The 21,365-nt window shown below is 38.1% G+C and overlaps 1 protein-coding gene across 5 annotated transcripts in view; it reads left to right on the top strand.

Moving 5' to 3' along the window:
- LOC149076555 (trithorax group protein osa-like) overlaps positions 1 to 21,365 on the top strand; it is a 121,880-nt gene that overhangs the window by 38,890 nt on the left and 61,625 nt on the right. For 4 of the 5 annotated variants that reach the window (XM_089244134.1, XM_089244135.1, XM_089244133.1 and 1 more), the window contains 2 exons: positions 8,805 to 9,224; positions 10,200 to 10,595. In XM_089244134.1, the coding sequence (XP_089100260.1) occupies positions 8,805 to 9,224; positions 10,200 to 10,595 (816 nt within the window). The remainder of the gene's footprint in view (positions 1 to 8,804; positions 9,225 to 10,199; positions 10,596 to 21,365) is intronic. The other variant, XM_089244137.1, reaches the window with a different exon arrangement.

Raw genomic sequence — 21,365 nt, 5'->3', positions numbered from 1 at the left:
TAACACAGCCTTTGTTGGATATGAAAAGAACCTATCATGCGCCTGCGCCATGGCATATTAATCGCTATATTTTTACTATTTTGTGCTTTGTTGTGGTACTTATCCTGAGAAATCTGAGAACAGGGCCGCAACTCGAGAAGGGCGTACGGGTCTGGTGCACCAGGCCAGGTCGACGTGATAAATTACAGCGGATCCCGCTTATAACGTTCTTTAAAAAAACCGTCATGGAAAAACGTGAGTGCGAAAAGCTTTAAATGGGAAATCTCGAGTAAGAAGAATTGGGAACACGAAAAATAATTCGTACGAAGTGGGAACGTTATAAGCGTATCCGCTCTTCGTTCGTTCAAAATTAAAGGCAGCGGGTGCCGAAATGAATGGTTGCTCAGGGCTACAGAGAAAACTCCAATTCTTCCACCTTTCGAAAACTACAGACGGTGTGTGAATATTTTCTCTCTCCATATTCTTGTGTTTATAAAATCATCTTTTTGATTCATCCGATGACTCACTGATATTCTGATTACTTTTACACCATGTTTTCTAAAGTTTTTTTTTTGTATTCCACATGCATGCTTGTTTATTCGGTTATTATCGATAATATATTTGTTTGAGAGTTATTTCTGTCAGATTTTATATTTATGTTTGTTATTTATTGCATGTGTGTGTGCTGAGTGTTGATATATATAGGCATATTTTTAATCTTTTCTCTGTAAACACGCTATGTCTCCTCCACTGTCTGTCTATATCTCCATTTTGTGTGTGTGCCATTGACCTCCATTTCCACCCCACTTTACCCGGTCTCGACCCCCGTCTCACACCATACACACACCTTCATTCCTTCAGACATATATGCATGCTTGCATCCATCCATCCATCCATCGGCGCGAGGGCGGTGGTGAGCAAAGGAGGAGGGTGAAGTCTGCTGCTATGAGAGTGAGTCGGGGCGGTGGTCGCGGAAGAGGAGTGCGAGGCCCTTCTCAGTGAGGAGGGTGATGGAAAGAGGTTGCATTGCGATCCCGACGGCTGCTGGGGGGCGAAGTGAGCGAGCGAGTGCGTGCGTGTGTTATAGAAAAGGTGGATAAGTACAAGAGGGAGATGGGCAAGGAAGCGGCGAAAATGCAATGGATGTTCCTCTGGAAATAACTGCGTTGAAGTTTGTGTTGTCGATTTCCGTAAAACCATGCCACGTGAGGTTTATGATAATTAGCCACGTGGTCGTTTCGTAAATACGGTAGTGTGGATTTTTTTCCCCCTTTGTTATTTTTTCTCTCCTTGTAAAGGACCACTTTGTGAAATTGTTCCTCAATGAATGGATGACTATAATGATGGGGTGGGGCTGATGAATATTTTACTCTATCGTTTCATGTAATTATTTCTGACTACCCTTTCTTTTCGCACGAATTCTCAATGTTGCGATCATGAAATGATTTCCTTCCTCCAGGGTCTCTAAAGATTCTCAATAAAGTTATTTCTCCACCCCCCCCCACCACACTCGAAACTTTCAAGGATTGAGCAGTGTTCCCAGCGAATTGGAAAGTCGGGGAAATGAAAAATGGTCAGAAAATGAAAACGTAACATGTGTTTGGCAGTCGGTGAAATATGCTCATGTTTAATAAAAGGGGAGGGGGAGAACAAAAATGCGAAATTTGGAAGGTCAAGATTTCGAATATTTCTTCCGGAGCTTTGGTCAAGGAAATAAATGATCGAGCAGATTTTGCTGGGAACCCTGTTAAGGGGGTTGGTACACGCAAATCTTCCAATAAACACATTTTAAAAATTTTCAATACTGTGAAATTTTTTGCGTCTGTGTTAAAGTTTTTGTTCTACCTGTACTAAAAATATTTTAATATAAACTGCTTGCAGGCATTACACGTGTTAATGTTTTTCAATAAAATGCGTTTTTCTCAAAATACACAGTTTTTTGTTACGTAAGGAACATTTTTTCGAACACCATTCATTCAAATGTCTTGAAACTTCTCCTCTCTCAACACTATGGAGTTATATACTTTAACACGCGTGCGAGCTTTTAGAATTTTAATTGTTTGTTATTTTCTTTCATGAATTTTAACTTTAACAACATGGAACTTTTTCAAAAATCACCAAAATTTACACATTTTGTGTCAAAATTTTTTTAAATAATAATAAATTCTCGTTTAAAACCATAGTGTTGAGAGACATGAAGTTTCAAGACATTTGACTGAGTGGTGTTCGAAAAAATGTTCCTTATCTAATAACAAAAAAACTTATTTTTTTACTAAAATGTGTTTTTCTTAAAACTGTTAGCATGTGTAATGTCTGCCAGCAGTTTATATTAAAATATTTTAAAAATATGTTTGGTACAGGTAGGACAAAAACTTGAACACAGTTGGACGCAGAAATTTTCATATTATTTAAAAATTGGAAAATGTGTTTTTTGTAAAATTTGCGTGCACCAACCCCCGTAAGTGACCTTTCCACAGTGAACAATTTCGACCAGCGTGGTCTCTTCGCAGATGTGTTTTAATGTCGAGGGTTTCTTAGTTGGTAATTAACCCTTTAAGCGACAATTATAAATCACTAAACCCTTCTTCAAAATGCCATATCTTTTCAATGAAGTAGGTTTTTTCTCGATTTTCAGGAGTTGCAAACTAAGGGGTAGAGGGGAAAGTTTTCAATTGAGAAATCAACTTTACAAAATATCTGGGCTTATCAATGCTGAAATAAGATGCTTTTATCGTGGCGAGGTATCTCGTCATTGCCGCTTAAGGAATTAAGGTGCATAACAAATCACATGCTATTATGTAAATAGAAATTTTCCCATTATTTTTTTACGTTTTTGGCGCTCGTAGACATCGTCCTGCACATATTTCAATCGAATTTCACCAACTTTTTGAATTTACTGTCAAGTTTTCATGTCTGAATTGTACTATTGCAAATAATGTCTCGTTTTTGCTTATTAAAATATCAAGTAATTTTTCATAGACATTTCGTGAAAATTTGAAATCATCTTGCTGAGTTCAACTATATAAATGTGTTTGCGTGGGTTCAGAAACACGTTAATTCCATCAATTCCGACAGGAAATAGGAAGAGGTTTTCTTCAAACCTGAGATATTGGCATATCTGTAGCGATAGCTACATAGAAATAAATTCGCATGTTTCAGTGCACCCCTGTGAAGATACCCGTACGCAGTATAAAAGAAAAGGAGAGGGGAAAATATCAAAATATCGACAGCTGATTTGACAGCAGCTGTTCTTCCGGAATAGGAGGGCGGAGAAAGAATAGAGGATATGGCGGTGAGAAGGAAATGTTTACAGTTTGTTTGATAACGGTAGAAGGGGAACGCGCCAAAAAAGAATTCTCATTGAATTTTCCATCTTATATTTTGAAGTGTCCGCTATTCATGATCGAAAGGATTAGTTACGATTACAAACGGTGAAACATTTTTTCCTGGTTTAACCCTTTTAAAAGCCATTATATTTGTGATAACTTTTGGAGATCATTATATCCGGAGGAAAGATTCAAGTACAATTCGGAAAAACGCTTTTTTTCCTGTTTTTATCAAAATTTATTAGGATACCGCCTATAGAAAGATCTCGTACCAGTTTATCACATAAAATGTTTCACGCTAGGAAATCTATAGTAAATGGTTTACATTATCAAAAAGGCTTGTCATTTCAATAGCAACCTCCTATTTGCCGTGAAACTTCTAGAAACGCGGATGTTTATAGAATAGTGATCTATTATGAGTAATTGCTTGCGACCAAGATGATGAAAGTAATCGCAGGAATTCCTACAAAGTCTGCACTAATTTAAAATGTCTGGTGTAAAAATAATACCCTGCCTTGTGAGAGTTGATGGAGACAAACTCATGAACAGCGAACCTATCCGTAAATTTCATTGACCTGAAACAAGTACTGTATATAGTGAAATGTGAGAAGCTCATTTTCAAAAGGGAACATTTCCACAATTGCTAAATTTACAAGAGAAATACGAAAAAAAACCCCTTTACCTCTGAAATTGGCTGCTTTACAAAAATGGAAAATAGCCCAACGATCAGCATACAGGAGTGGTATAAGAACATTTAAATATCGCGTTTCTAGATCAATATTCAAAGGTGTTATCTACATTTGAATTTTAGAAACGTTCCGTTTTGAAAAAAAATAATGAAAATGTTACCTTATATTTGATTAAAATTGGAGCGGTTTTTTTTTTCCAAGTCTGAAAAATGGAAATTTCTACGTAACCTCTTAATTCTAGAAGGGTCCACCTAGCTAAGGAAGGCACCCTGTCTTCTCGTGAGTAACACAGAAAACACAATAATTTCTACAGTGGAACTCTTCCCCCCAACTTCGAGGCGTGAATGCGAGCCGATCCCCCCGTTAAAAAGTCTCGCCACAGGGCAACATTAGAAGCGGCCTTAGCAGAGGCCTACAACAGTAAAATCTTCAATCATTACACTTCACTCATAGTTCGAAAAATAGGAGGCGGATGGCAACACTATAACAAGCATTACACAGAAACAAGCTTCACATTAGGTTCACAACATGAGCACTAGAAGTTCTGTAGAGGAATATGGATAAGGTGTATGTCCGGTTTAGTAGTAGCGGAATTCTATTTTACGGACAAAGTTTTCTGTCCCATGGGTGTCCGTTATCGAGAGGTTTTACTGTAAAATGCGACTTTGAAAGCGCTATGAAAAATGCCCCGAGTTGAAAAAATCTCCACGCCAGTAGGACAACCGCTTTGTTACGTTGCCCCTTTGAATGAAAAATAACGAAATAAATGAGCGAGGTGGATGTGTTACCTTTTGGTAGAAACGATTAACTTAATATTGTAATCTCTATCAAAATTATTCCCGTTTAAATAAACCCTGTTGCATAGGCGTATGCAGAATTTTCTAAAGGGGGGGGGGGTTTAAATTTTTTTTTCCTTCTCGGGGGGGGGGGTATTACGTTTTTTGCGTAACGCCAATGCCCCGTTGCATAATCCTACAGAGCTCATCCTGAATGTTCAGAAACCGTTGAAAGGCACATTTTGAAGAAAGTGGAAAAATTCCCTTTTGAAAATCCTCTCAAATGATTGTGGTATTGCAAATATCGAATGCGATTTGTTACGCTAAAATCATGTGAGCGTGGTTTTTGTTAAGATCATCCACATTTACCCCGAGTTGCTTGCTGTTTGTTGGGCTGATCGTTCATTTGAATCTGTTACGATTAAGTCGCTTACGATAAGTCGCGTCGCGTGTATGCGCAAGACGAGTATACGCGCTACTTGTACGCACTTCCAGTGGATGGCCATCCTTGTTGTTCCGCAAAGATTATTTTCGGAATGTTTCAATTTTGTGTTTCGTGTAAAAATGTCTTTGCATGATATTAATGAATGCATTCGGAAGATTCTGAACCAGTTTTGCTTGAGGCCGATGTGCATTTTTCGTGTCCTTAACCCTCTAAGTGGCATTGGCGCGAGATATCTCGCCTCACTTTAAGCTTATTTTAGTATTGACGAGCCCAGGTATTTTGTAAAGTTGATTTCTCTATATAGCATACTTCCCCCTATATCCTTTCGTTTGCAGTAGCTGAAAATCGGTAGCCCTACTTCATCAAAAAAGATATGGCAGTTTGAGAGAGGTTAAGTGAGGGAGGTTTCAGCGTTCTGCTGTGCCGCCTAACATATAACGGGTTAATTGACTTCTTTTTATGTCATTGTCAGAAGTATGGACACTTCCCGGGAAAATATGGGCCGTGGGTATTGGAGTTGTATTTTTGTGAAACCACGTAGTATGTTGTAGAATAGTTTGCTACTTAACCTTCTCAGTGTCAGTACGAAATATTTCGCTGTTTTCAAAACCTTCTTAGTTCGGCAATGATGAGCCCAGAGCAAAGCTGTGTCGAGAAGCAAACTTTTGTTGGCGGCAGATTTTCTGAAAGGTCAAAAATATCGAATCAACGAATTTGATGAAAATTGAACTGAAAATCAACGAATTTTTCAGTGGAGGGGCGGCGAAATCTTTTTTGCCCCCACAAAATCCTTATAACCGCCCTGGCCCAGAGTGTTTTTAATGTTGGCTTTACTGGAACATGCTTTCTCACCCCCGCTCCCCTTAACGTGTCAGATCAACTGCCAAACTGCCAATGGGTGAGTCTGCCTTTGTACACATGTTGGTGACAGGAGACTACTGTGTTTGAGTTAAACCCCCCCACTTTGGGCCATAATGTTTGGGGTAGCTTAGGGATATGCTCGTAACAGTATAAATAACAGAAAAAGGTGGAATATTTTTCTTCCTCGTTCTTCGAGTTGAGGAAGGAGAAGGGAGAACAACATATCATCCAGCACAAAATAGGAAAAATGTCTTGAAACAAGATGCCGAATTTTTCGAAGTTTCTCCGGTTATTTTTACTGTGACAGTTATATATATAATGCGGATCAGTGAAATTTATAAAACCGCGGAAAGAGTTAACTATATATAAAGCTGGGCCGTAAATAAATATTCACCAAAAACCTTCGCTAAAATTCCATAGTCCGGGAATCACACACATTGCCTGTCATTCTAGAGGTATAATTTCCTCTCATACAGTGAATGTTGGGTTGAACGCAATTTTCAATTTACCGACATCATCAGCTATTCCGTTGGCTATCACATGAGTAAAGAAGTTAGACCTATTCACTGGCACAGTATATCTGCGTGCCTGTGTACCACGAGCTTTTCCCCTTAGAACGCTTAAAAGCCAGGGCGGGCCTTTCAGCCGCGGCGGGCCATCAACTCATGTAATTTAGTTTCATCTTAATAAGGGGAAACGGGTTAAACAGGGACAAAAATAATTTTGAAATTATTTCTTTTATTAATTATTAATTTTGATTACTTCTGAAAATATTTTAACACTAATTTTGAACGTTTTTTTATTAATTACGGATTAAGTTCATTAATTCTGTAATTAATTTTAATCTGAAATCTTTTTAAATGATTCTTTAGTTATTTATTTCGGTTAATTCCGAAACTATTTTCTTTCTAGATTACACTTTTATTGAATGTATCAATTGTGTTGATAGTTCTCTCATTGATTTATGTTTTTTTTTCCCCACTAATTTTAAAGTTATTTGCTTCAAAAATTATTTCTTTCATCAATTCTGAGTTTTCATCAATTTGTTCCCGAATTATTTCGTTAATTCCGAAATTATTTCTTTCATTAATTCTAGAATTGAACGTTTTTCAATATTTTTCAGCCATTTTCTGAAAATGATCGGTGGGCCGCAACGAAAAGTTCAGAGGGCCAAATGTGGCCTGTGGCCCATGCATTGAAGACCCCTGTCTTAGGCGATACAAGCGTGATTGAAGAGAAATTGTCAGCATGCCTTGAGCTTGTGCATATGTGCTATGCTCAAATGTTAATACGCTTCACAATTTGCCCCGCATATTTAAATATGCTGAAATTAAGCAAAACAATATTATTCGACAACTTGTGGATTAGTAAATTGTGGACTAAGGGCAAAACAGTTTTTACGAAATTTGTTACCGTGTCCAAAATCAAGAGGGGGGCCCGGAAAAAAAAATAGCCTGGAGATGCTTTGCTCTCTTAAATAAATCTGGCATGTACTTAATTTTAATTTTTTGCCCCGATTTTCGTCAAGCCCGGCTTCGGGCTAGCCAGGTGGTGGTATGATTTGTAACTGGATTTTTTTTTTTCATCTATTTTCATGTAAAAATTGTTTATTGTATGATACTCGGAATGCAACGGACTAGCATGTGTGCTTTGATTTTTCACACCACCTTGACTTCTTGCCTCCTATCATACTTGTTTTTACCCCGGTGGTGACCTATCGGTTAGAAATTCTTCGGAATATGGACTAGGTCGCCGTTTCGGTTAGTAAGTAAGCCAGATGTTATGATCATAAGCGGATATAGGCTCCTACAACGGGGGGGGGGGGTAATAATCGAGGGTAATGTTGTAAACTGTGGTGGGGGGGGGGCTAATGTCTAACTTCGCTTTCCCGCCTATATAAAAAAATTTTCGGGGGACGGGAAAGGGGGGGGGATTCTCTCGTCCCTATCCCCGCCTCCCACTACCTACGATTTTGATGTATAATACAGATTTTGTTTTAATGCCATACTGACTTGTACGTGTGCGCAAGGACAATTTGGGGGAGGGAGGGTTACTTAATAACCTTCGTTCAAAATATTTTCGTGAGGCCCTAGCTACGGAAACAGGTAAACATTTTCTTTTGCTAGACTATTGTGATTGATTATACTCGACATGTTTGACGCATCATCTTCGTTCTGGGTCAGAGAACGAAGGTATCGCTGTAACCTTAATAGCAATTTAAAATAACGTAACGTCAAATGTTTAATTTTTTCCCATCATCATATTAAGGAATCTCAATTTTCTGAATCTATCAAAATTTTGAGCCAAATCCAATTCTTCACATATGATGTATTTATTTTCACGTGCTTTATGTTAGGAGAGTAGGGTAATTTGTTTTGATGAATTATATACTCGCTTTTATTCGAAATATATTTTCGATTTTGAAATGAATTGCAGCTTTTCTATACTTTTTGAAGCAAAATGCAATGTTACTTCAGCGTGATTTATTAAAGAAGATATGTGGTTTGTGCGTGCGTGTGTTGCATTAAAAAAAAGTTTAGAATAAATAAGTTAATTTATAAAGACTAAATTAGTTTCTTTTCACAATTCTGTGTTCACCAATTGTAATGTTTTCGCGTGAAAGCGTAATTTTCGCAGACTTTGATTCAATTTTTGTTCAATTCATTTGGAATATAAAGTTGGTTGAATATTTTGAATTGCTTTAAATTCAACATATTTTGATTTGTAGGTTGGGGGTCCGAACATCGGCGATCCAGCTATGAAACGATCATACAGTGGACCGACTGGTGGCCAAATATCCAGTCCGACGCCTGGTCCAGCACCTCAGGGGCCCCAGCAGTATCAGCAACCGCCACCGACGCAACAACCGCCGCAGCAACAGCAAGGCGGTGGTCATATGCCTGACGCTTCCATGAAGCGACCGCCCTACGGTGGCCCTCCGTCGGCCAGCAACAGCAGCAATCAGCTGCCGTCATCGTCGTCGCCTTCGGCTGGTGCCGCAACTCCTCAGGGTAACCAGCAACAGTCGCAACCGCAACAACAGCAGTATGCTGCTCCTCAGCCATACCACCAGTATGGGCAACAACAATCGCAGGGACCGCCGACTGGCGTTCGGCAACCGCCTGTGTCTCAGAACTATCCTCAGCAGGTATTTGTTTCGTAGTATTGTATATAGTGAATACTCATTCTATAGATTCATTGAAATAACTGAGTGAAATTGAATGAATATATTCCACACAAAATGTGGTTTCCTATTCGGTTTTTATGCATCATTGCATTCCCACAATAGAATTCCAGCTGTTACAAGCATGTAATGGTGCAATAGATACGTTCTCATTGGATCATTTTATTTACGTAGCTTTTGGCGCGTTAAAGAAACCAGCAGCAGAATTAATGATGGTTGCTGGGAGAGGTAGCGCATGCACGATATGTATACCGAATGGAGAAGAGGGGAGGGGCAGAGAAATAAAACGGAGCCCAGAGGAATTTAGAAAGAAGAGGTTGGAGAAATGGGGGAGGGGTTGTTGGTTATTACTGAAAGAGGAAAAAAAAAAGTCCCCTTGACCGTAACCTTGCGGATGACGTCACGGTTGGAAAGTCAAAACAAAACATCGAAACCGAAACTGGGTCGAAAGAGGAATGTATTTTTATTTTTTTTATGTTGGAACTCCACCCTCCCCCTTCAGAGTTTCTTTCTCCCTATCGCACGCAATTTTATTTTCTCTTTAGCTGAAGCCCGCACTTTTATTTGAGATCGCCTTCAACTTTGTAAATTTCATTTGTGAGGTGTGAAATTGAACACAATTTGGCATCCCGCTACCGTTCGTGTAAATTGATTAAACTTCGCAATTTTTTTTCTGCATAATCATTTCTTAACTGAATATCTGTGCTTGATTAATGTGTCAGATATTTGACTGCAATAATTGAAACTTTTTTTTTTTTTTTTTGCAAACAAATAGTACATGCATAGATTTGTATGGGATGCGAGGTTAGAGTGGTATAATTTAATTTTCAACTCATAATCTTGTCTTAGAATAAATTACTTGAGGGCATCTTTTTCTATGGACTTACAATCAATCGACGAGATTTGTTTACTTAGATGCGATTTGCTACTTTTTTCAAGGGTATACAGCAGTACCCGACGAATGTTCAACAACCCTCGCCATCTCAGGGCTCTGCTGGGCCAGCCGCTATTTATGATCAGCAACACCAACGTCAGCAACAGCCTATGCCACAGTATGGCGGAGCCCAACCTCACATGCAGCAGCAACAAGCCCAGCAGCAATCTTCGCACACACCACCTCAGCACCATCAGCAGCAGCTTCCACCTATGTCTCAACAACAAATGCCCCCAGCCTCATCTGCTTCTCAAATTCCATCTGTCCAGCAACCTCCTTCACAGCCGCAAACACAGCAACAGCAATCCCAACACCCACAACAACCTTCTCAACAACACCAAACTCAACACGTCCAGCAACAGCAGCAACCTCCGCCTCATTTACAGCAACAGAGTACTCAGGTATTTGAATATTTTGGATTTTCTTCAACCCTCTACGCGAGTGTATCAGTGCGTATATTCTCTACAAAACATATAATTGAATCATCAGGTTTAAGAAGGGAATAAAGACTATAAAAAGGCAATTATTTTTGTATCTTCAAGCTTCCTTGTACACGCAAGTGGTAAGAAAGAAACCAAAACTAGTCCCAGAGGCAGATATGGTCCCTTGAAAACAAGTGTAAGGTTTAAGAAGTTAGTGTACCACTTATACAGTTTCCTTTCAATTTCCCAAAAACTTGATTTTTTGACTTATTCCATTCTTCAACCTGACGATTCTATTGGAATACGTATCTACAAGATATGTAGTAACTGTATAGGGTTGATAACGGTTTGCAGGATCATTTTTTTTACCTTGGCGTGAAATGAGCTCATGTACATGCGTACATATTATACATGTGCTCTTACTGTGACCTGTAAATGATTACCTTCAATATGCGTTGATGATATGACTCTCGTAAAAAGAATGAGGCTGTATGAATTTTAAAGTCCTGATATCGCTCGTCAACGTTGTTTGAGATAAGTGTACCCAGATGAGTGTAGTAAAGTCCGTTTTCTTTCCTGTCTTGCTGCTCTTGATAATCTACTGGAATTCTAGCTGATTAGCGAAGGGGCAAAGTCCGATACGACATTATTTTTTATTTATTACCTCCTTGCATGGTGGTTTTTTTTATTCTGTTGTCTGTCTTGGTTTGCTCTTTTCTCTCCAGAAATAACTTCTCTACCTCATTTCGTGTTCGCGTGGCTCCCTTCACTTTATTTTCATGTCCGGGTGTCTGAAACGTGTAAAAATTACGACTGTCATTGATTATACAATTATCGCATTTTTACCCTGAGCAATGAGAAAACCCGATATTAATTTATTCGTTTTACAATATCTAGTTGAAAAAAGGTGCGATTGCTGTTGATTCTGAATTATTAGAGCTTTTATTTAGATTTTTTTTTTCGAAGTTCCCGAAAACTTTTTTTCCCTTTCATCTCAATGTCATAATAAGATTTCATTTTGATTTGAGACACGGAGTGTGTTTACCTTTTCGCGAATGTTTTTGCATCGGTCTCAGTCTGCTATGTCATCAGCCTTAGGGACGAAAAAAATACGCAATCAGAAGTATTCGGTTCTCATTATTACTTTTCATTCAATGCTCTCAAAAGAACTTTCTAGAATTTTATTTTATTATTATTTTTTTGCCTATGTTATGCTCATGCTTCACTGCTCCCCTCTTTCGGAAAAGATGAAAAGCTCAAGGAGCCATAGGCTGACAAGAACTTCTCCCCCCGCTGCCAATTTTTCCCATTGCCCCTTCTGACAAATTCCAACCCGTTCCTTTTGGCATCCCCACATCCTTTATTGGAGCTTTTATTTTAAATTTTGTTTTTTAACACTTCCAAAGGAAAAAAAAACCCCATCGTCTACTATTCCCTTTTGGTTACTTGCTTTTGCTTCCACGTATTCTCCTTCTAATCCACCCTGCATCACCCCCATTTGAAAAGCGACAATTGGCGTTCTATAATTGAACCATTAGTGAGCGACGTTTTCACGCGATTGAATTAGAACGCCCAGGACCTTGGTTGTTTCCTTCTTTCCCATATTCCCCGCTTATCTTTCCTCCAACTCTTTCCTTTAGCCCATTTCTTGAATCTTTTTATTTATTTATTTTTACATTTCTTTTCACAAATGTTGTCGTTTTCTTTCAAAAGAATCGAGAAAGAGCGAAAGATTATTTTTATTTCTTTATAGTTTCCCGATCTCTTTTCTTTACTCCACTGCCGTCGCCCCTTTTTTGTCGCTTTACTCCATTGATTCTTCGTTTTCTTGCGCTTAGCGCCCTCAGCATCCTTTCCCGGACACTTTATTCATTTCGCCCTGTTTCTTGCTCATGTCTTTCTCTTTCTTCCTCCCGTTACCTTGTCGAATTTCCAGAATTTCCTTCTCCCTGCGAATTTTTTATTTATTTCTTCAGAAGAAACAAAAGCGCGCAGCCGTTTTAACAAATCGACTGCATCGCTTTTTGCTCGAGTGTGTGTGTGTGTGTGTGTATGTTGAAATTCGAGAAGCGCGATAAGAAAAGAGCGTCAGAGTTTGGAAGCGTTCGAGTCTTTCCTTGGTAATTCCCTTTGAAATAAAAAGGATTGAAATTTTTGCTGGAGCCGTTACTTCGTTTATTTTCCTTTCTCTCTGCTTCCTAATGCTCAAAACTATCCGCTTTTCATCCGCCTCCTCCGCCTACCCAACTAAGTCGTTTTCATCTATGTCTTCCTTTTTGAGCTCGAAATGTATCTTTTGGTCTTTAGCACTGTATATCGGCATCTCTCTCTCCTACACCTCCTTTTTATTAAGGAGAGAGAAGAGAAAATCAACAAAAAGCTGAATTGTGGTGAAGAGAGCATGGTGGATTGGAAAAGAAGGAAGAGTGGTCGAGACGATTATCTTTTGAAGCATTTTTAAGATTTAAAAGGGGGGGGGGGTTATGAGCCTCTTGTTTCTTTCCCGTGTATGCCATCGCTGCCAGGAAAAAAAGTACTTCAGGTAGGTATTATAAAACGGATGTTCTTGCCGGAGATGTGGGTGTAAAGCAGAACAGTGGATGTGGATTGGCTGGTCCTCTGAAAGAAAGAGCATCGACATTTTCGTAAAGGATCATGAAATAAAATTCTATCCGATGATGCTTTTTATTTGTGAGAATAGTGAGTCGAAAGTATATTTTGATCTTCACAATGTTTTAAATTCGCTCATTGAAAAATTCAATTAGCTTTACAGGGTAAATTGGTACCATTCAAAAAAATGTTTGGACGTCTATACGGGATGGAAATTTTTTTGCAGGTTTCATTAATAATTTCTTATTTACATGATCATCTCATCTGAATTCATCAACATGGCTTTTTCAAGCTCTCACCATTTGTGTTTGGAATTTCCCCCCCCCCCCCCCCCTGATCTTTATGACATCAATAATCATACTTGGAAAAATGCGACCTCTCAAAACTGTGCATCATGATGTTTTTTACTTATTCATTATTTTTATGCTGTCTTTTGCAGTCTTTTATTGCCTAAGCATTTTTCATGTGAAAAGTTCTTTTCTATATCTTTGCCCTTGTAAAAACAGCAATTCGTTGCAAAAGTAATCAAAGGTTTTTTTTGTCAATATTGATTAAGCATATTTCTATATGTATGAAATTCATGTCCTGGAGTTGTAATCCAATTCCTTCCTTCCTAATGAATGCGATTTTTTTAAGAGGACAAATCCTTTTAGGTATAGGATTATAGAATTTTTTCCTGAGTGGTAAACATGGGATAGAAATAAGATAGAAGTTTCTATCGATTTCATGGCTCCCAATTTTGTGTAGCAGTTAATTGCTGTTATATGCATGTATGCATGATTCATGCTTGATAAGTGATCCAAAATCGCTGCTTGAAATTATGAACCTTTTTCAGTTGAAGTATTATTGATGACAAGTTACTGACATCTTCAATACTGTATTCTGTTTTGAAGAGTTCCAATTTCACTAATATCGTTACATAAATGTTATTTTTTAGTGAGCATCGAATAAGCATGAGGAGAATTTTTTTCGAAATAGCTCTCTTCCCATGAATAAAAAAATCCTATTTAGTACATTTGCGTTAGCTTCCTCAATTTTTCGCCGCTCTAAAAATTTCAGTAGGAAATATCTCTCTTCATAAATTCCTGATTGGTAATACGGCGTTATAAGACTTCCTCCTCACCCCGAAATAGTCTTTCCTACCCTTACTCATTCCTCTGGATCGCTCTTTTCAACCAAACATACTCTTTCTATTTAATTTGCATGGAGGACAGAATCCACTCGCTCACTGGGCGAAAATATCTTCGATTTGCCCTTTTTGGGAAAAAAGTATGTTGGGAGGCAATGAGAAAGGCTGGGGAAAGGCCTTGATGGAGAAGTTATGCACTGCCATTCCCATGTTTTTTTTTTATTTTGAATCTTTCTGAGTATCTTTCCAGAACTGACGTCGAGCCAGGCTACTGAGAGGTAACTCGCTCTGAGAGAGAACATCAACCCGAACCTCTCTTTCTCCATTCGCTGGCTCCACAGAAATAAAAAGACGGTTTCTCGCAATTTCACAAATTCGATAGTTTCTTCTGTTCCTTGCCTTGTGAATGTGTTCAGAAAAAGGGAGAAGCGGGGATAACTTGTCTAGCTTTTTCCCAAAGACTAAGCAGCTCTCTCTCTCTTTCGAAAAATTGATTTGCATTTTGCGCTCTGGCTGTGGAGGATGGCTAAAACTGAAACTCCACTGGGGAAAAGGAATGTGTATCCTAAGGAGGGGAAAATACACGGCGTCTGTTACGTTGCCATGGAGACTGTTTTTCCCCTTTTCTTTTCTCCATTAGTATGGAGAATTGGTAAAGAAAGAGAAAAAAAATTGCTCCGATCTCCTCATTTTCTCAATCTTTCCTTCATTCCTATCTTCTCAGAGCATGTATTTTTTTTTTCCGAATTCTCCCCCTCCGTTTCTCCCTGTTATTAGGAGATATCCTTATCAACATTATGAGGGTGAGAGCTGCCACATTTCTAAGTCATATAGAAATATATTGTAACAAGAACTGGTTGGAAAAAAAGTGTATGGATGAAAAGAATCTTCCGGATTTCAGAAACGAATAAGAAAGTATTGTCATGTGTTATGGTGGAAAGAGAAGTCGCGGTGTTTGAGAAATCCAGTGTAGGTATTTGGGTTTTGCTCTTCCAATGTTCTCCGTGGGAAGTGAAATCACGTGTATTAGCAATTTAATAAAATCCCAGTTTGATAAATCTCGCGTTTTCTAACTTATGGTGGATAGAATTCAAGAAGCTGGTGTCTTGATTCATTTTCACCCTCTTGCATGTATCACAGCATTGATATTTTCAAAATGTCAATGATTATTGGGACGTGATTATTTTTTAATTTTCATGCTGAATGATTTTTTTTTTCAAACCTCAAATGGACAAATTATGTTGTTGCTGAGACTTCTGGGATTAAAATTTTGTAAAACACAAAATTAGGGTGTTTTCGCTTATATTGTCGGGGGCAATTATGTTATTTCTAAACATCCAAATATTTACGGTTTGTCATTCATATCTACCTAAAATGTTGCTTTCATTAAGTTGTTGCGCACTTTTCATCAGTGTGAAACGCCTGATTGGAGAATATAAAATTTCGGATATTTTAATGTATTTCTTTTTGTCAATTCTCAACCAATTAGTTTTTCGTTCCAGCAGTTCGTTTTTTAAAGGCATGACTGAAAGAAAATATGTGGAAAATCTCGTAAATCACAAAAATAATTTTTATTACGTGTAAAAAATAAAAAATGGTTGTATTTTGCATTTGAAAAGCTTAAATCGAAAGATTGTTGATGTTTGTACCATCATGTAGATCTGTAGGGATATAATCTATGTCATTACTCTCTGCCCCACCTTCCCCACTGATAGGTACGGTTTTTTCATATATGCATATAGAAGTCGAAGTTAATAACTCTTCTACGCTTCACAACCTTTAAAAAAAGAAAAAAGGCTGTCAGAAGATAGGAAAATGCGTAGCTCATCCTGATTCTTTTTTTTTTCCCAAATATTATTCAGTTCCTGTTATTCGAAAGCAATAACAATTTTTAGTGTCAAAAAATGACTTTGATAACGGTAGTAATAATAATTGCCTAGACAAAAAAATTTGAAGCGGTTCTTGTGCTCGTGATTCCTCGATGCTTTCCCCCCCCCCCTTTTTTGAATTCATCGTGCCCATTCCGCTAATTGTCGGGGCAGTCATTAATATCCAAATGATGCTTCCGAAGCCTTCCTCTGGTACTCGAATCTCTTGGCGTTTTGCTGCCCTTTTCAATACTTTCCATAAAACACACGACTGTTTCTTTTTCCGCTATCTCACGTTCAAATAATAAAAATACGGGATTGGTGAATTCTGAATTTCCCCAAGTTTGGTGCGATTCCCTTGTGTTTTGGGCTTCCTTCGTTGCATTCCTTTTTCCATGCCCTCTTCTCCTCTACTGATGTCGCCTTTTTTTTTTTTTTTTTTTTTTTTTTTTTTTTTTTTTTGCGCCATTCCCTCGCATTTTTCGGTCCCTCCATTTAATGCCCGCCAGCATTAACGTTAATGACCTACAATTAGTCTTTTGCTCATTATGCTTGGTAATAATGTAAAAAAAATTTTTTTTTTCGGCGAATGGAAAACGACTCGATAGAAAATGACTTTGTGGCAACAAGAAAAAAAATTTCTCGCACTATTACTTTTTCTCTTCTTTCTTGAAAAACATATCTCCGGGCTTTGTGCTTTGCTTCTCCTAGTTTTTTTTACCAATAACTTCGTGCCTTACTTGGGAACATAACGCTTTATGTTTCGCTTATTTATGCATATTTTATCTTTTCTTTCCTCCTTACTTGCATCGTCCTTTCTTTTATGCATATTTCTTTATTTAATAACTGTAATGAGACTGTTCTCTGAAGTCACTTAATGACTCTCGTGTACCAGTAATCGAGACCACTGGTAGAGACATTTCTGGGAGATTAAATTTACGTGTTTTTGTTTGCCATTTTCTTGAAAATACTGATACTGATTCGTTCGTTGTTTTTTTTTTTCTTCTTCTTCTGCACATGCGAAGTTTTGTGTTTTATGAAGTACACTTTATTGACTTTATGATTCTTTCGTGTTAATTCTGGTTTCAATTTCAAATTATACGTTGAGTAGTAGTAGTAGTGTTGGTAGTTCCCTAGAAAGTAGTATATGGTAGCTCGCTCACAAGAAACAGAACCTCCTCAAAAATGAAAACGTACGATAAGCTTCTCTCTGATATTCAAAATCTCGGGAACAAATAGACTTTTTACTGTGAATAAAACGAAACCGAAAGGGATGCTTTAGGCGGGAAGAAAGGTGGCTCTCTCTCTCCTTCCTTCTCTTTCTCTCTGCCCTTCCTCCTTTGTGAATGTATGTGTATGGCTTTGGTGCGAGCAGATGGTGGAAGTTAAGGAAAAGGAGGGGGGGGGGGGATTGGAAGTTAGCTGTTTCAGCTCTAGGAACATTAAAACGGACAGCTGATCTGCGAGTGGTGATTTATCGTCTACGTGACGTCACAGTTGTGACGCCTCGCGTGATGTCTACGTCATTGTCTGAGAGGAATGCCTTTGGATTGGAAGGTGACGTGATGGTCGTTGGTATGCAAGGTATTCTGTTTACGGTGTGGAGGAATTAATTTCTTTTCTCTGCTACAAATTCCCGGAGTGCCCCCTTTTTTACAGGAACATAGCATAACGGAATAGTTAATTGTTTCATTCGTTGTGCGTTTCTTGCATTAGTATCCTGATACGCATGCATGAAATCGATAACATGCACGTTATTATAATGAACCGGATAGTCTCACGGTGGGTTCACACCACGCGTGCTCGCTTTTTCACTGGTAAATACAACTGACCTTTGTTTTTGCTCACGCATGAACCGGTTGTGATCAGCTTTCCGCAGTTCGTTCAAATTTCGGGGATATTACGCGAGTTTCTTTGAACTAAATGAATCTCGGCGAGCAGCCTGTTCATTGCGTGTGTCGTAATCTGTCGTCCCCCTTAGCAAATCACACACTCAAGGACCACGCGTAGTGTAGATCCCTCTGCAGAGGAACAGGATTTTTTTCTACTTATATATGTGAAAGCCCGAAATCGGCCAATTCGCGACAGGGCCAACCACTTTGCGAATTGGTTAATTTCGTTAAATATTGACCCAGCCAATAATTTGGATATTGGCCTGTCAACGTCCGAATTACAGTAATGATTCGGGCTTCGGCTAGCCATTTCGAGAAGTGGCCGGAGATACCTGGCCAAAGCTCGATGAGCTGATGTAAGACGTCCGATAGGATCGAAATCCATTTTTTAAATCGTCAACGTGATATGTGTCTATATATAGCCGCAATATTGGATTAGCTCTACGTGGCAAGAGATAAAAAATGAAATTTGTGAGAAAAACTATAAAAATAATTATTTATAGTTTTTCTTTTGCCAAATTTTGGAGAGAAAAATTACCGTATCGTGACTGCGGCTTGATGAGTTGCCACAACTAACGTGGATATAATTATCACGAAAAAATACTCCAACTTCACGATAATCCCGAATCATGCCTTTTGTTATCGGACTTTGGTCAGGGATCACCGGTCACTTCGCGATCTGGCTGGCCGTGACCGAATTTCGGACATTGGCTGGGTCAGTATTTAACAAAATTGACCAATTTGCGAAGTAGTCTTCTTCGTTGCGCATTAGCTAATTTCGGGCTTTGACAGTGAGATATATACACAAGAGTTTGAGAAATCGAAAAAATTTTTTTATTAAAATTTCGTAGGCTCGCTCCAAGCTTTTTTCCCCTCGACAAAATCAGTCCAGAAAAGTATATTCTTAGACTTGTTTGGGCTTGGGGACCCCTCTTCTCACTCGTAGCAAATACGTTGATATAATTTTCGATAATTTTGTGCTGTCTTCAGGTATTCATTTAGTTATCCTAACTCCAGGGATTTGTCATGCTCTCCAATACGAAAGCCATCATCATTAACCTTGTCGGTGGCAATGTCGCGTCTGACTTGATGCTGTGTATTTCGGCAATCTCGCGATGTTTCGCCTTCTTAAAACTCACTTCTTTTGACAATCACGAGCCTAGAACATTTCCCCCCCCCCCCGCTTAACCTGTTAGATCAACTGCCAGTGGGCGGAGTTAGCTTTTGTTAAAATTTTGATAACAGGAAGAGAGAAACAGTATTTGAAATATATATATAGTGATGAAACCTGTTATATAATGATACTCTGCGGACGGACTAACAAAAAATATCGCTATAGAGGGATTGTCGAGAGGCGGTAGTTTTCAATATTAGACTACATTTCGGAGCAAGCCTTGAAAAAAAATATCGTTGTGGAGGGATTTATCGTTATATCGAGTATCTTTTTAGTGAGGTTTCAATATATCCTTTTTTGGGCAGTGTAGGAAAATGCGTACCCTATAGTTATAAATAAAAAAAATAACATTTCTATTCCTGGGTTTGATTTGAAAAGTATTTCTTTCCTATCTCGGAGGGAGATAGAAGCACTATCACTGACGCAAAATAGGAAAAGTGGTTCTCTTGGAAAAAAGATGTGGCCTTTTACAAGGATTTAGTAATATCAACCGTGCCCGTTATATAATGTGACTCAATGAAATTTATAAAACCGCGGAAAGTGTTAACGAAGGGAGAAAAGGTTAGATTCATTAAAAATAAGGTGCACCTCCAGGGACCTAACACTATCATTACTGAAAGGTTTGCAAACATTTTTTTCTGCCTAGTTGATGAAGATTCGCGGATCAGTTTTTCTAGACGTCACGTGAGGCACATGTGCAATTTGTTGTGAATTTTCCCCCCTGCGTTTTTAAGGAGTGTGTGTAGTCTTGATGTTTTTTTTCCCTCGAACAACTGTAGTTTGAAGATGTTTTTGCAAAGGTATCGCGGTGAAGTTCGCTCTTTTTTTTACCCATCCTTGAACAAAGGATCGGTTCCCATAAATCGATCTCCGGCTCTAAAAGTTATTTTACCTCTCCTTTATGCTTATTTCATATAGTGAAATTCTTTCGTCCAAAAAGTTGTTTACTTCCCCGAAACCGGTCTTTTCCGTCTGACTGCTGTGAAATTATTGTTGTTATTCTCTGTGAATGGGACTGAATGATAGCGATTCATATCATAATCGATCGCGATCGAATTGTTTATAGATTTCTCTGTTTTTTCTGAGATAAACAATTCTGTGAATTTCGTGACTTGTCGAGACAATTGAAGAAATATAGATTCCCACGAATTTTTAGGCAAATGTGTTGGGCAAATTTCGCTCTGTTATTTATTCAAAATGAGCGCCGTAACGCTGATCGTAGAATCAACAGCAATTTCATATTTGACTTTATAGAAGGTAGACCTCGTATTTCTGAATTTTCTCAAATCTTCTACCTATATATGCTTGTGTGTATTCGAATAAGTTGTGAGATGTTCCATACAATCAAAAAATAAAAATAAAAAATCTACCAGTTTGATTTTGTTGCAAGTTATTGATACAGTGAAAGCAATTTTTTTCCCTCTTGTTCTTAACAGATGTTTAGCGTTACAATGGGATCTATTTCTGTTTTCCATTTCTTTAAGTTTCAACTACATTTCTTAAATTTCTTCTACTGAAAGTTAAACAAAATCTTCCATAATATTATTATACTCTTATTTTAATTTACCTATCAATAATAACCTTTCATTTCCTCTTCGTAAGTTATATTTCCTGAAGGTGAAATATTCAGCTAGCTCCTCCACCCCGTTACATTTATGATTGATTGTAAATGTAATCAAGTGCGTTTGGAGATCATTGTACTTTTATACGTTTATCGTGAATGATCGAGTGTCAGAGTTTAGTATGTTCACCGTGAAAATATTGCTGAAGCATGGAAGTATTGCTAAAGTAACTTCTATTTACAAAATTTTTTTGGAAATAAAAATTGTTTGCAAGTAAGAGCCATTAGACTGGCGTTGGTGGTATTTTCCACTTTTTCTCCAAAAAGGTGATTGATTTGACATTTTTCTTAGCGTTAGCTGTTCATTCATTGGTTAGTTCTGCTAAAATATTCAGTGAAACAAGGATAGAGCATAGTTAGGCGATTTTTCTCACATCACCAGTGCATAAAATGTTCTTACCAAAAAGAATTTAGCCGAAAAATTCAGCTTTAAAGTATTAAGGCACAATAATTTA

Source organism: Pholcus phalangioides, unplaced genomic scaffold (assembly GCF_987345545.1).
Source record: "Pholcus phalangioides strain wild (caught in Gottingen) unplaced genomic scaffold, Ppha-v1.0 ptg000015l_1, whole genome shotgun sequence".
NCBI lineage: Eukaryota > Metazoa > Arthropoda > Arachnida > Araneae > Pholcidae > Pholcus > Pholcus phalangioides.
This window is presented reverse-complemented; position numbering and strand designations above follow the sequence as displayed.